Here is a 14814-nt window from a genome sequence, read left to right as displayed (position 1 = left end):
TGAGTAGCCCAAAAGTTCTATAAAGGGCACATGGGGCTCTGAGCTTCACTAGTCCCCCCAATTGAACCAGAACAGTTCTGCCTTCATCTGTTTTACAAATTGAAGGTTATGTTTATAAATGCATGCTACAGTAGACTGAAATGGATAGGCAGGACAGGTATATTATTCATCATCCAAGATTATTGTTCTAAAGTACAGGTTTTCTGACATGCAAAATATGGTGTGAAAAATACGTAATCATTGAGAGAAAAGACATAAGCTATAACCACACATCAAATGTTGAAAGTACGTTTTGCTTCATATTAGCACGTTAAAATTACGAACAGTTGGAAATAATATTCTAGTTGCACCACATTATCACAATCATAAATTGGGTATAATTGGGAGAACAGATGTTCACCAGTGTCAGAAGGAGGTGACTCAGGGAAAAAAAAGTGTGAAAAGAAAATTTGAGGAATTAGAAGTATAAACTCTTTCTGGCTTTGATTTACTATGGAGTCAGCTTACTTGATGGCAGATTCATTATCAACTATTTTGTCATTTGTTCCAAACATGTAACAGAAAAGCTAGAAATCATAGTGGTTTAGTTTCAACTGGTAAAACATTACCTAAAAAAGTTACGTAGTCTTTCAACTAATGATGAATTTGCGTCATGTTTATCCCGAGAATCATTAAACCACTCCCACTCTAGTACCCAAAACTGAAAGAAAGAGAAAAAACAGTAGGGCTTTCTCTTTCCAGGACTCTGGCAGAAGAACATGGAGGCTACAGGGAACGACTAGATTCTCCCGAGGCAGGGACAGTTAGTCAAGTCTCAGGGCTCTCAGTCACTAGAAATAAACAAGTAAGTCTCTCAGTAGGTGGGAAGAAGCAGAAAAACAAAGGGTAGAGCAAGAAGAAGAGTTAAGAATCGAGCAAACTGTTAGCTTCTCAGGGCAGACAGAAATAAGAAGTAGACCAGAGGAGGGAGAAAAGCACTGTAGCTGATGTTCTATAACACGGACCGGATCGTTGTCCCTCCCTTTGAGATCCTTGGGCATCTTCTCACTGCTCACACAGTGGAGTCCAGATCCCTTAGTGATGTTCAGGGTCCTACTTGATCTGGTCTCAGCCTTCCTTTCTAACCTTATTTGTTCCATCTCTCTTATAACCACAAACAGGCACAGTACTCATCGCAGTGTCCAAAATTACACCTCACACTTTTATGCCTTTATGTTCTAGTATCATGAATTTAGAGTAAATTTCATTTCTCTTTTTTAGTTATGTATATGTAATGCTAAACAATACATGATATTGTTTTGTGTGTTTTTTAAAGCTTGACCTAAAGAGTAAACTGTATATTCATCTTGCTCAAAGCATTCTTTAATATATGAAGTGCTGGGCTTCCCTGGTGGCGCAGTGGTTGAGAGTCCGCCTGCCAATGCAGGGGACACGGGTTCGTGCCCCCGTCCAGGAAGATCCCACGTGCCGCAGAGCGGCTGGGCCCGTGAGCCATGGCCGCTGAGCCTGTGCATCAGGAGCCTGCGCTCTGCAACGGGAGAGGCCACAACAGTGAGAGGCCCACGTACCGCCGAAAAAATAAAAAATAGGAAGTGCTATTTTTAGCCTTTTAATCTCCACGTGTAAGTTATTTAATTAAAGTTATTATTAAGGTATAGCTTTGGAGTAATGATGGGAGCAGGATGGAAGACTTCACTAGTTGAGAAAATTCTGGTGTAAGATTTAGAGAGTTTCTGTGTGCAGACTCAGTCCTAGCAGAAGGCTCATGTAGCACTAATCTTTGGTCTTGTTAGCTCTGTGGTCGTTGGCGACTTGTAAATACTGTTTGTGTGACAATATGTAGTAAAACTTATGCATTTATATTCATTGCGTATCTAGATAAACATATATGTGGATGTGTTGTTAAAATGTGTTGTTAAATTTAGACCATTGTGATAGTATTCAAATGTGTAGTTAAAATTACACAGTTATAGTAATGTGCATGTAGTAAATAGTATTTTCCAGGTATCTCTCTTGGTTTATTTGGAGAAAGGCATAGTACTTTTTATGAATTCAAAGGGGCATTACCTTTCTATTTTGACCCAATAAAACCCTCGTATTTTCTCAAGGAGATGCTTGAGCTATACTTACTTCAGTGTTTTATAATAATGTTTTTATCTACTTCTGTTTCCTCTTATTAGACTGTGAGCTCCTTGAAGACAAGGGAGTATATTGTATTTATATCTGAGTTTTCAATTTTATCATGGGCCAATTAGTCACTGTTTTCTGTCAGAGTGGTCAATTTAGTTCATGAGAAATGGAAGAAAATAATAGTTATCAGATTTACCTGTCTCCTGAAGCTATAAGGGATGCATGATATTTTGATCCAGAATTGACAGAATTTTAATAACTGGATCAATCAGTTTGAACAACTAGATGAAAAGTAAATGCGAAGTACTGATATTACTTAATTCCTCAAAGAACTACTTAGGAACAGATTATACATACCTTTTGAAATAAACTCCAGAATCAGTAAATGATCTATGAAGTGAATTTCATTGAGATGGGTCTAAGAAACAAGCTCGGGTTCTAAAAGGCAATTATCAGTACTATATTCAGGACCATATATTGGTAAAGAATTGGTGAATTGGATTGCCATCTATCAATTCAGGCAGTTTTCAGTTTAGAAACAGTTTACTTTCCAAATATACTTGGTTGATCGTAACTTGGAGTACATTTTCCCTATAAAAAGAACGGTATAAATCATTTCCATATTATCACTCTGATTTTGATACAATTGAATGTGAATTTTTTACAATATTTTTATGGAGGGTAAGTAAATGATTCCTAGAATTTTTTTCAGAGTATATTAAAATCATAATAGGAGAGAAAGTATAGAATATACAGTCCAGTATATAGATATTCTTTTAGCTTTTAGTTTTTGCTAGTAAAATAATATCCAGAGAGCACATTGAAATTTTCTATCATTGATTATTTATTTATAGAAAGTACTTTCCCCATTAATCTCATTACTTCAGAAAACACTAAGTAGTGTGTTTATCTTGGAAATCTACTGAGCAATTCCCAGAGGTAAAGCCAGACTTACCTCTGAAATATTCACTTCGATAATGATTTGAATTATAATGGTCATTAAAGTTCATCTGAAATATGTTTTAGGGCCTTATTTCTAGAATCAATGAAGTTTCTAAATGTTTATTGTATTAAGCTCATTTTCTTTCTCTTTGCTCTAAAAATGTGTATTTGAGGGAGGCCTTAAATGACAAGAATTGAAATGATAGCAGTCATATGTTTCATTTCTCGAATAGTTTGTGCCAGACACTTCCTATGTGCTTTAAAGTGTTACGCAAGCAACATTCCTTGGAGGCTAGAATTACTATCTCTGTTTTATATATGAGGAGACTGAAGCCAGAGGTTAAAGTATTTGCACGGAGTCACATAGTAAGGTGCTTAGCTGGGAGTTAGAACCAGGTTTATCTTGTCTCCAACGCCTTTGATCTTTGTACTACACCATACTGTCCCAGTGAAAGGAAGACTTCAACATTTTCAAAAGCTGTATATTTTGAAAAATAAAGAACTTGGGTTGCAAATATTATAGGTATTTGGGGTATCAGAACAATACGATCACTCCTGGGTAGAGTGATCAGAGAAGTTATATGACAGTAGTGGAATATGAACAACTCAAACTTAAATAGAATATTAAATAAATAAAAGCTTGGATTTGGAGCCATCGGAGGCCCTATGAAAATCAAATTTCCAGATTCTGTCTCTTCCCAGTTCTGTTTTATGGGGAACTTGCTTGTTAAATAGAGAATGAATTCTAGGCTGACCTGGGAAGAAGGGTTAAAGCAGAACATGTCTCACCTGGGAAATCTCCTGTTTCAGTAGTACCAGTGAAATGGGGAACTAAGCCTCATTAATTCAGTAAAAAGCACTTCAGTAACTGTGTGCCAGGCATTGGAGAAAGAGATAAGCAAGACAGGAAGTACAGAAGTAAATTAGGAGTAGTGTGGTGAGATAAATACGGGATGTGGTGGAAGCTGAAAGGAAGGCCACTTTTACTCCTCATCTACTGAATCATAAAAAGGCTTCTCAGAGGAGGTAACACTTGTTGAGAGTTTGAAGGATAAAGAGGAGTTAGCCAGATTAACAAGGGGGAGCTGAGCAGGAAGGAAGAAAAACCAGCATGTACAGATAAAACTGAAGAGCAGTTCTTCCTAATGAGTTTTGGGTACCTTTGTTATAGTTTGCGTCAGTACCTTGAAGGCAATTGACTACCTTGTGATACCTTGAAATATTACACCCTGTCATTGGGGTTGTATATATGTTCATAGGGAAAGCCTATTGAAGTTTTCTCTGCTCATAGAATATTGAAGCTGGCAGCATCCTCAGATTATCTAGTCATTTCATATTTTCATTCAACAATAATATTTACTGGGTGCTAGTCACAGAGGACACAGAAATGAAAGATGGACCTTGCCTTCAAGGAGCTCGCAGTCTCAGGGAGGAAACAGACAGTTATACAAATATGATAAAGTGCTATAATAAGAAGTGAATACTAGTTAAACACAAAGGAAGGCTCATTCATTTTTCTTGAAGATTAGCTAGATAAAGTTTTGAGTAGATCTTGAAGAATCTTAAAGACGTTCATTTGTGAAAGGAAGAAAGGATATTTCAGGTCAGGACTGTGCTGGTTAAAAGGAACAGTTTAAAACATTTCTACTTATGCCTTTCAGTCTTGACTTCTTTAAACAAAGATTATCTAAAATAATGAAGCAGTGTCATGGGTTTTCTTGGCTATATATTAATCATGTAACCTAGCCTAACCAGTGGTTCTCAATGTGTGGTCCTGGGACCAGCAATATCAGCATCTTCTGGAAACTTAGAAATGTAAATTTTCAGGCTCCAGCCCAGACCCACTGGATCAGAGACTCTGATGGTGAGGCCTAGCAATGAGTGTTTCACCAAGCCTTACAGAGAATTCTGATGCATACTCAAGTTTGAGAACCAGTGGCCTAAACTGTAGTAGTTGATGGAATCGTTGAGAGTTCATGGGCTTTGAGGACAGACACCTGGGTTTGAATCTCACCTGTCGCACTTAACAGGTATGTAACTGCCAATCTATCACCTAACGTCCGTGAGCTTTGGGATTTTCATCTATAAAATGAAGATAGGAATACTTCCTTTCCAGGGTTGTTGTGAAGATATAATTTAAATAAAGTGCCAACACTGTGGCTTGCACATGGTAGGCATTCAATAAATGATAGCAACTGCTATTATTATTGGTTTGTGTTTTTTTTAGATATTTTCCCCAGTGATTGCTTTCACTTATTGAATGAAAACATAACTTATATTTTTTTATTTTAGATCCAAATGCTCAAGAAATTAAGGACATCTATGGACTCCGTGGTCAAGTAGAACACAAACTAGCTTTCCTGAGAACTCATGTGCCAAAGGAAATGAAACTTGTGGTCATTGGCCATTCCATAGGCTGCTACTTCTCCCTTCAGGTTCTGAAGCATGCCCCTGAGCTCCCAGTAAGTACGCCTCAGGAGGTGACTGTCAGTGCTCGCTTGTGCACTCGCACAAATCCTCTCAGATTTCCTTTGCTTTTTTGTCTCGTATTGAATTGATAAATAAAACACAGAGAGGGATACTTGTTAGCTGCCTTTATCCTTAGCTCTGTATTACTGTGGGCCTGTGTGAGTGTATGTTCATACATTTCCCATAATGTTTCAAAAAATAATGCTGAAGGAGGTAGGAATTTTCTGAATAAATGCCTCTTCTTTTTAAATTGAAGTATAGTTAATTTACAGTATTTTATTTGAACAAATGCTTTTTAATCTAGGGTTATCTGGAGTTCTTAAGTTACATACAACTTGCTGTCTTTGGTAAAGGAATATTTCTTTTTTTAATATTTATTTATTTATTTTTTGGCTGTATTGGGTCTTAGTTGTAGCACACAGGCTCTTCGTTGCGGTGTGCAGGCTTCTCTCTAGTTGTGGCACGTGGGCTTATTTGCTCCGCAGCATGTGGGCTCTTAGCTCCCTGATTAGGGATCAAACCAGCGTCCCCTGCATTGCAAGATGGATTCTCAACCACTGGGCCAGCAGGGAAGTCCCTGTAAAGGAATATTTAAAAGCAGTCACCAACTAGGGCTGAGGCAATAATCTTGTCTAGGGAGAGTATTATGCAAATATTCATGCCTCCTCTCAAAAGGAAGAAAAATTATTATTATCACCATTGTTGATAGGCAAACAGCTATTCTTAAGGAACATTAAATCTTTATTTAGTCATAAGTCTGAATCCTTATCTGTTCTATAGCTTGGCAGCCTTTTTGAGACACTCATTTATTCATTCATTCATTCATTCACAAATACTTACTGCCACTATGTGCCAGATATTAAGTGAGACACTGGAGATATAAAGACCTATTTAAGGGGCTTCCCTGGTGGTGCAGTGGTTGAGAGTCCGCCTGCCGATGCAGGAGACACGGGTTCGTGTTCCAGTCCGGGAAGATCCCACATGCCGCGGAGCGGCTGGGCCCGTGAGCCATGGCCGCTGAGCCTGCGCATCTGGAGCCTGTGCTCTGCAACGGGAGAGGCCGCAACAGTGAGAGGCCCGCGTACCGCAAAAAAAAAAAAAAAAAAAAAAAAGACCTATTTAAATTGCCAGAAAAGCTAGTGAACTATACAACACTTCAAAACAAAACAAAACCTCATACTTTCACTGACATATACCATTGAAATGACCCATTAAATGAATGTGATTCACAGCATAAATTATTTCTTCATTCAACAAACTTATATTAAGCACTTGCCATGTATCAGGCCTTGTGCTGTGTTTTGAAGACATCCCAGTGAATAAAATAGTCTTTGAAGTAAGAGAGCCTGAAATCTAAGGGAGGACACAGACTAACCCATAGGTGTGATACCTACTTCTTATGTAAATAGAGGGTGTGTGAGATCATGAAGGAGTGCTATTTAACCTGGTAATCTGAATACAAGATAGGAAGTGATTCCTTCCTGGAATCTCCCTATCCTGGGATATTGACTTTTCTCACTCCATGTGGTAAAATATCTTCAGTGGAGTCTTGGAGCTCACAAGGAATTTGCTTCTTTCCCCGCCAGCTTGACACACTTACTTCTTACTTATAATTAATTGCCTTTGGGAAAAGTACAACTATAGCCTCCTTGGGTGTGGTTTTTAATACCAAATGGAGGCTGTTAATTTCTTACATTGGGTATCAGAAAGTATATTTTTCATTTCTAAGTGTGAATTCAATAAATTCTAGATTGCATTCCATTCACCATATTATTGCTTCTACTCTGGTTTTTTTCCCCCTAGATAAGGCGCCTTAATAAGAAAACGGGATTTCCTTTTAGCATTTTTTTTTTGTTTTTAGCATTTTGCATGGCTTCTAATCTCTGTTGTGCCTGTAAAGCTCCTCTGGTACCACGTTATGAGGTTACTGTTTTCATAGTGTCCAGTCTTAGCCCTTAGCGGTTCTCTTTGCACAGTTGCCACAAGTCCTCACTCTAGAAACAAGACACCTACGTTCAGATACTTGCTGTCATATTTTATCTTGGTGACCTTGGGCAAGTTATTGAGTCTCTGTACCTTTGTTTCCTCATCTGTAAAAGGGGGATAGTAATATGTTCTTCAAAGGATTTTTGTGAGGAATTATATAAAGAATTAAGAATGGTGCCTAGAACTTAAAAGTTCCATGTAAGTATTAGCTATTATTATTACAATGGAAATGACTGAAAGCACTGGCTCAGTAATTAGGTTAACTACTGTGTTAGTGATCTACAGCTGTGTAACAAGTTACCTCAAAACTTAACAGCATAAAACAATACACATTTATTCTCTCACAGTTTCTGTGGACCTGGGACTGGTCACAACTTAGCTAGGTTCTGTGGTTCAGGGTATCTCACAAGACCGTAATCAAAGTGTCTTTCAGGGCTGTGGTCTCATGTGAAGATCTGAATTGAGGAGGATCTGCCTCAATTCACTCCCTCAAGGGTTGTTGGATGGAGGAGGGCCTTGGTTCATCACTGGCAGTTGGGTGGAGGCCACCCTCAGTTCCTTAGAATGTGGGCCTTTCTAACTCGCCCCATGAGAGCAAGTCTGGGAGGAGAGCCAGAGAAAGAGTCTGCTGGCAAGATGGAAGTCACAGACTGTAACCCAATTACAAAAATGATATCTCATTACTTTTACAGTATTCTCTTTGTTAGAAACAAATCACTGGCTCCAGCCCAAACTAAAGGGGAGGGGATTACACTAGAGCATGAATATTAGAAGGTGAGGATCACTGAGGGCCATGTCAGAGGCTGCCTACCCCACCACTACTACAGTTAGGACTTCACTTGTGTGATGTACCATCAAGCATGTAGATATATAGGTATATATCAATATATAAGTTAAAATACTGAATTTATTTCCTGGTGTAGGAAGTAACTTGGTCCTGTCAAATAAAATGTTGCAAACTGATATGACATATAATTTTTGGCTATTAGTTGTTCCAGGTGTTTTAAAAAGAGTACTTGCATGTTTGAAATAATAATAATATTATTATTTGTGATGGTTAATTTTACATGTCAAGTTGATTGGGCTAAGGAATACTCAGATAGCTGGTAAAACATTTCTAAGTGTGTCTGTGAGTACTTTTCTGGAGGAAATTAGCGTTTGAATTGGACTGAGTAAAAAAGATCTGCCCTCACCATTGTGGGCGGGCATCATCCAATCTGTTGACGATCCAAATAGAACAAAAAGTCCCAGGAAGGGCAAATTCTTTCTCTCTTCTTGAGCTGAGTCAGCCATCTTTTCATGCCCTCTGACAGTGGAGTTCCAGGTTCTCAAGCCTTCGACATCATCTGTTCCCCTGGTTCTCAGGTCTTCGAACTCGGACTGAATTATACAACTGGCTTTCCTGGTTCCCATCTTGCAGATGGCATGTTGTGTGGGACTTCTTGGCCTCTATAATTGTGTGAGCCAATTACTATAGTAAGTGTTCTTTTATCTATATCCGTATATATAGTCTGTTTCTCTTGAGAACCCTGACAAATACACTACTCTAAACATAGGGAAGAAAGTAACCATTTGAGTCCTTCAGTTTGTTAACTTAATCAGAGATCTTTCCTTTTGGTTTTTGTTTGCTCCACATCCATTCTGCATGTAATGTATAATTTCTCTTATGCATACTTGAAAACAGTTGTTCAACACATTTGTTTTGAACCCATCTCTCTTTTTTGGCTCGCGTTCACAGCGTCTGTTGGGAAGGAAGTACAATGCACCTTAAGGTTAATGTAGCTTCTTATAGCTTCCTCAGCTCTATAACTTTCTAATTAAGGCTCTGCTTTCAGGTGTTCTTACCCTTGCAGGAATAGTGGTGAAAAGGAAAAAGGCAGATGAAACATGAGCTTAACCTAGTCTAATTGTGAAGACGTAAGTCATACTGTGATTATAGAGTTTTCAGAGAGACATGAGAAAGTGTGTTTTCTTAAAAAGGGTGTACTCTAGAAAATAACGCATATAATAAATTGTCCACAGAGGTTACCCGGGGAGGAGGGTGAACATCTGTATGATTTTTTTATTATTCAAAAGATTTATCTGGTTTCAGTTAACTACATTATTGAAGTCCACGCCACCCGCCCCCGCCCCCGCCCCCGCCCGCCTTAAACACCTGGCCCAGTTAATATTGGTGGTGTGACCCCTGCTGAAGTGTTGAAATTTCAGTGTCTCTGGGCTACTCTAAGATGGCACAGTGCCTGCATGCCTGAAGTTAGCATGACATACTCCATTTAAGATGCATTTGACAATCAAATAAGTTTGTATTAGCCAGAGTGTTGCAATCCCTAATCATTTTGCCAAAAATAAGTTAGCTGTTATGTTTTACGACATATGAAGTGTGATAATAAGAAACTTGTGTTTCTATCTCTCTGTTATTTTTACTGGAATATTTGACTCCTATAAGATTTTAAGGACATATGTGTAGTTTAGTAGCTGGTTTATTTGGTTTTATTTTGGTTTAATTCTTTATAATATTTTTGTAACTAATTATAGGAAACTTTGGTCTTAAAATTATTTTAAGAGACTTACTGCGTATTTTAGACATAAGGTCTGACCTATTTTTTCATATTCTGAAGAAAATAATTAACTCTTAAAAATCTGGTATTAAAAATTTTGTTTGTTTCTTTAAGCAAATTTGGTACATAGAATTATAGAAAGTCTTCATATATTTTGACAGTAATGTCCAGAATAAAGAACTTAAAAAAGAAACTTAAGAAAATAGATAATCGGAAGATTGTTAAATAGTACTGTCATGACTTAAAATAATAAACACAATTTCAGATTCATAGGATTTTTAGAGACAGTCTAGTCCCATCTTTAATTTTATAGGTAGAAACTGAGAGAAAAGTGCCTTGCCAGGATCCAGCCAAGGCTCTGTCTTAATCTAGGGGTGGGGTATGGTTATGTTAGCCATGGATATAAAGACAGTCTACAAAGATATCTGATGGTTCTCTCAACCTTTGGATGATGGCAGAGACTCCAGATAGTATGGCGTGTTCCTAGAGTGTTCACAGCTAGCTCCACATGACTCATTACATTGCAGCTCAAGGAGTAGGAGACCCCATGAACACTGTTCTAGCAGTTGGGGGCAGATGGGGTGACATGGGAATAAAAAAGTAATCATCTTACCCCCACTGTCTAGAATCTTCTTTCCTTCAACATCAATCCTCTATATGTTTAAAATGTGCCATCTGATTTTGCCAATAAATTGCATAAAGTTCAAGGTTGGGAGTTGAAACCCTCAATTCTTTTTTTTTTTTTTAAATAAATTTATTTACTTTAGTCTGCGTTGGGTCTTCGTTGCTGCACGCGGGCCGTCTCTAGTTGTGGCGAGTGGGGGCCACTCTTCGTTGTGGTGCACGGGCTTCTCACCGCAGTGGCTTCTTCCGATGCGGAGCACGGGCTTCAGTAGTTGTGAAAGCCCTCGGTTCCTAACTGAGCACTGCACTAAGTCATGAAGTGAAATTCAAGTAGCTTAACTATTATTTTCCTCTAAGAATTTATATGGCATTTAATGCTAATACTTCCTCCCCTTCCAGGGGTATCAGATCCTTCAAAACTTAATTTTTTATGTTATTTGGACTTCCTTCGGGAAGATGCACAATAACATAGACCTCCCTTTGTCTGTCTGGTTGGCAAAAATATCTTCTCCCTAAATGAAATTTCCAGATTACTTAAACTGACTCCTTTAAGCCCCAGACTATTTTATCCAGTTGGGTAAAAATTTGTCTAAAATATATTTTTTACTTATCTGCCTTCTTCGACAATGTAGGTTGATTATGGAAGAATTTTTCCCTAATGATTCAAGGACATCATTTTGATACTGTTACTATACTACGGTAAAATACAATTAAAGGGATTTTGCCTATGTCCTGAAATTTCTTAGGTGATAGTGCTTCGTTAAAAAGAATTCTCGGGGCTTCCCTGGTGGCGCAGTGGTTGAGAGTCCGCCTGCCGATGCAGGGGACACGGGTTCATGCCCCGGTCGGGGAAAATCCCACATGCAGCGGAGCGGCTATGCCCGTGAGCCATGGCCTCTGAGCCTGTGTGTCTGGAGCCTGTGCTCTGCAATGGGAGAGGCCACAACAGTGAGAGGCCTGAGTACCGCAAAAAAAAAAAAAAAAAGAATTCTCATGTCTGTTTATTTTATAGTTTTTCCATCTCCTCTCCTAGTGTTAGGTGACATTTCTCTTCCCTACTTACACTTTGTTGCTACTAATTTGCTGCAGATAGAGAAAACAGATAACCGTGTTAGAATTTTGTCTCAAGTAAGAATGAACACGTCTTAAATGAAGATATGAGAGTAAAATTGACAAAATTAAGTAAATGGATTTTGTTATTGTTCAGAGCAATAAAAAAAAACTTTCTTTTGTTTCTTTTGGGATCCCCAGTGGTGTTGTACATACTCAGAATTTTAGAGACTCAAAACACACCACAAGTACAGCTGAGAAGCTTGAAAAACTTTACCGAAAGAGTCAAAATAGTATGTTAGATCATGTATGTGTTGAGTCAGGAGTACATCTCATCTAAATTAGGAAAAAAATAGATTCAAATATTCTGGAAGTAATGAGATCATTGAGCCTGTGGTGTACTTACACTATTCTGATGAACCTGCGTATCTGCAAAGTTAGACATGCTTGTGAGAAACATTTATATGACGTCACTAAGTTGTGTTCAACAATCAAGATAATCTGGAGGTGAGGGGAGAATAGGAGATAATTCATTTGTCAGAGTAACTGTTGTCAGAGTCCTGTCCCTAGATTAATTGATAAGAAGCCAAAGGCAAAATGAGGAAGTACCGTGAGGCTCTGAGTGTTTTTAAAAGAGAGATGGCTTCTAACTGGGAAGATCAAAAAAAGCATCATTAAAGAGCTGGTATTTGAACAGAGGAAAGATGAGTCATACTCCTTGAGTATTTAGAGTATTTATAAGCAGAATTTGATGGGGTTGTTTTGGGGGATGGGGGTTGCTATGCCTTCTAAGCAGTAGGAAATGTATGAAGAGAGGAGAAATGGGCTTTACCACTGGGCACATGAAGAGAGCAGTGGGTGGTCAGATTTCGATGCAGCACAGTGTGTGTGAAGGGAGCAGTGGGATAGCAGAACCTCGGCTGATAGAGTGGAAAGGCAAGAGAGTTTGCACTCTGTTTTCTGGACAGCAAGGAGCCACTGAAGGATCTGTGATAATAATAGTCATTCATTGGGTAAATTAACGTCTCATTGAAAAGGAAAATAAGGGCTTCCCTGGTGGCGCAGTGGTTGAGAGTCTGCCTGCCGATGCCGGGGACACGGGTTCGTGCCCCGGTCCGGGAGGATCGCACATGCCGCGGAGCGGCTGGGTCCATGAGCCATGGCCGCTGAGCCTGCGCATCCGGAGCCTGTGCTCCGCAACAGGAGAGGCCACAACAGTGAGAGGCCCGCGTACCGCAAAAAAAAAAAAAAAAGGAAAATAAAATGGAGAGAGAGTATAGAGTAAAAAGTGAACAACCAAGTGATAGGCAAGTTTGCTAGTCCAAATGAGAAATAATGAAGACAGTATATGGGATTTGCCCAGGGAAATTGTTAAGAGAGAAAAGAAACAGGTCATAGATGTATATTAGGGGAGTGACTTTATTTGGTGGAAAGGAGGATGAAGAGGAGGAAGCAGAGAAAAAGGCAAAAGGTATAATAATTTTCCATGCTGTTGGCTGCACTCTATTGGTGGGTCCTGAATTCACTTCAGTGGGTTGCAACTAGTGGATTAGTCAAGATGTGGTAGACTGTGCCATGGTAACACAGTGTCTGTGGCTTTTAACGACAAAGATTTGTTTATCGCTCATGATATAAGTCCTTTAAGGGTAGGCTGCCCTTCTGTAGTTCTCTCCATGCACTCTTATTCCAGAATCCAAATTGATGGAATAGCTTCTATCTGGAATATTCCAGTCTCGTGGCAGAGAATAAAAAGGAAGTAGTGAACTACATGCAGCATTTTAAAACCTCTGCCTGGAAGAAGTGACATTTGTCACTCCTCATACTGCATTGGACACAGCAAGTCACATAACCAGGTCTGCCAACAGGTATTGGTGATCGGAAGGCCATTAATGGCCTGGAAGAGAACATTTTTAGTGAAATAATGGGAGAAGGAGCTTGCAGGAAGTTAGGTGATCCAGGAATTGGCCAGTGAAGGGGAGAAGACAAGAAGATAACTTAAGGAAGAAGCTGGTCAAGGGAACATCTTTTCCCTGTAAGTGGGAGAGAATTTAGCATACGCTGGGGGGAATAACCCATGCAGAGAGAGAGATGCTGAAAATGAAAAAGAAATAGAAATGTTTATCGGAGCAGATTTCCTTCTCTTTGTCCTTTAAGCCTGCACACTTGAAAACCAGGGAAATTGGAGTTTTCTTAATCTTCACATCCTTGCAAAGGTGTTTTGGTGCCTTATACTTGGTTTTTCATTTGAGCCCAGAAACCTGAAACAGTTTAAAATTGAGGTTATTGTCATTACTAACAGTTAATACATGCATTTGAAATTTATAAAACATGTTCATATGTAACAAGGTTATTTAACAACCTAATTTTTTCCCATTTATGAGACCGAAGTTCCAAGGAGTTATGTGTCTTATCCATATGTCAGTTAGCTAAGTAAACGGCAGAACTAGGACTCTCTATTCTGTTCTCTAACTTTTCCATCATCAGCCTTCAGGTGAGTTAGTTACGAAGGTTACGATTATAAATAATTAGAGCAAGTTACTTTGACAAACCATCAAAACCTATTTAACCTAAACTTAAGGTTTCTACTGTTATTTCTTTAAGAACTGAGGTCTTCAGATACACAAGGAGGGTTTTAGCAGTTATGAGTGAATGCTTTCGGGGGAGGTCAGACAGAATTGGGAGAAACGAGAACATGTCTTGAGTGTCTGGAGCATAGAAGACCAAGGGAGCTGGTAGTGAGGTATGGACCAAGGGCAGAAATTAAACTCCGAAGACAGTGAATCAGAATCCTAGAATTGAGCTGGGGCAGAAGAAAGATTAGAATGTGAAGGGAACTGGAAGATTCTGCAAACACAGTGCACAATAGTCTACGGTTGTGTCTGCATAACCCATTAGTGAACCCCAGTGTGTGAAGACCACAGGGGTCAGGCAGTTGACAACTACTCTGGTTTATGAAAGACTCTTCATTTCAGAAAACAACAAATCCCCTATTCTGAGGAAAGTTTGTACTGAATATGATGAAATGCTATTTTTCTAATCACTTATGCATTTATTT

At 38.9% G+C, this 14814-nt stretch overlaps 1 protein-coding gene across 3 annotated transcripts in view; it reads left to right on the top strand.

The window, feature by feature from the left end:
• LDAH (lipid droplet associated hydrolase) overlaps positions 1–14814 on the top strand; it is a 96781-nt gene that overhangs the window by 28898 nt on the left and 53069 nt on the right. For all 3 annotated transcript variants that reach the window (XM_032653144.1, XM_032653143.1, XM_032653145.1), the window contains one exon: positions 5365–5534. In XM_032653144.1, coding sequence (XP_032509035.1) covers positions 5365–5534 — 170 coding nt within the window. The remainder of the gene's footprint in view (positions 1–5364; positions 5535–14814) is intronic.

Source organism: Phocoena sinus, chromosome 13 (genome assembly GCF_008692025.1).
Source record: "Phocoena sinus isolate mPhoSin1 chromosome 13, mPhoSin1.pri, whole genome shotgun sequence".
NCBI lineage: Eukaryota > Metazoa > Chordata > Mammalia > Artiodactyla > Phocoenidae > Phocoena > Phocoena sinus.
Note: the sequence above shows the minus strand (reverse complement) of the source record. Positions and strands in the feature narration are given on the sequence as shown.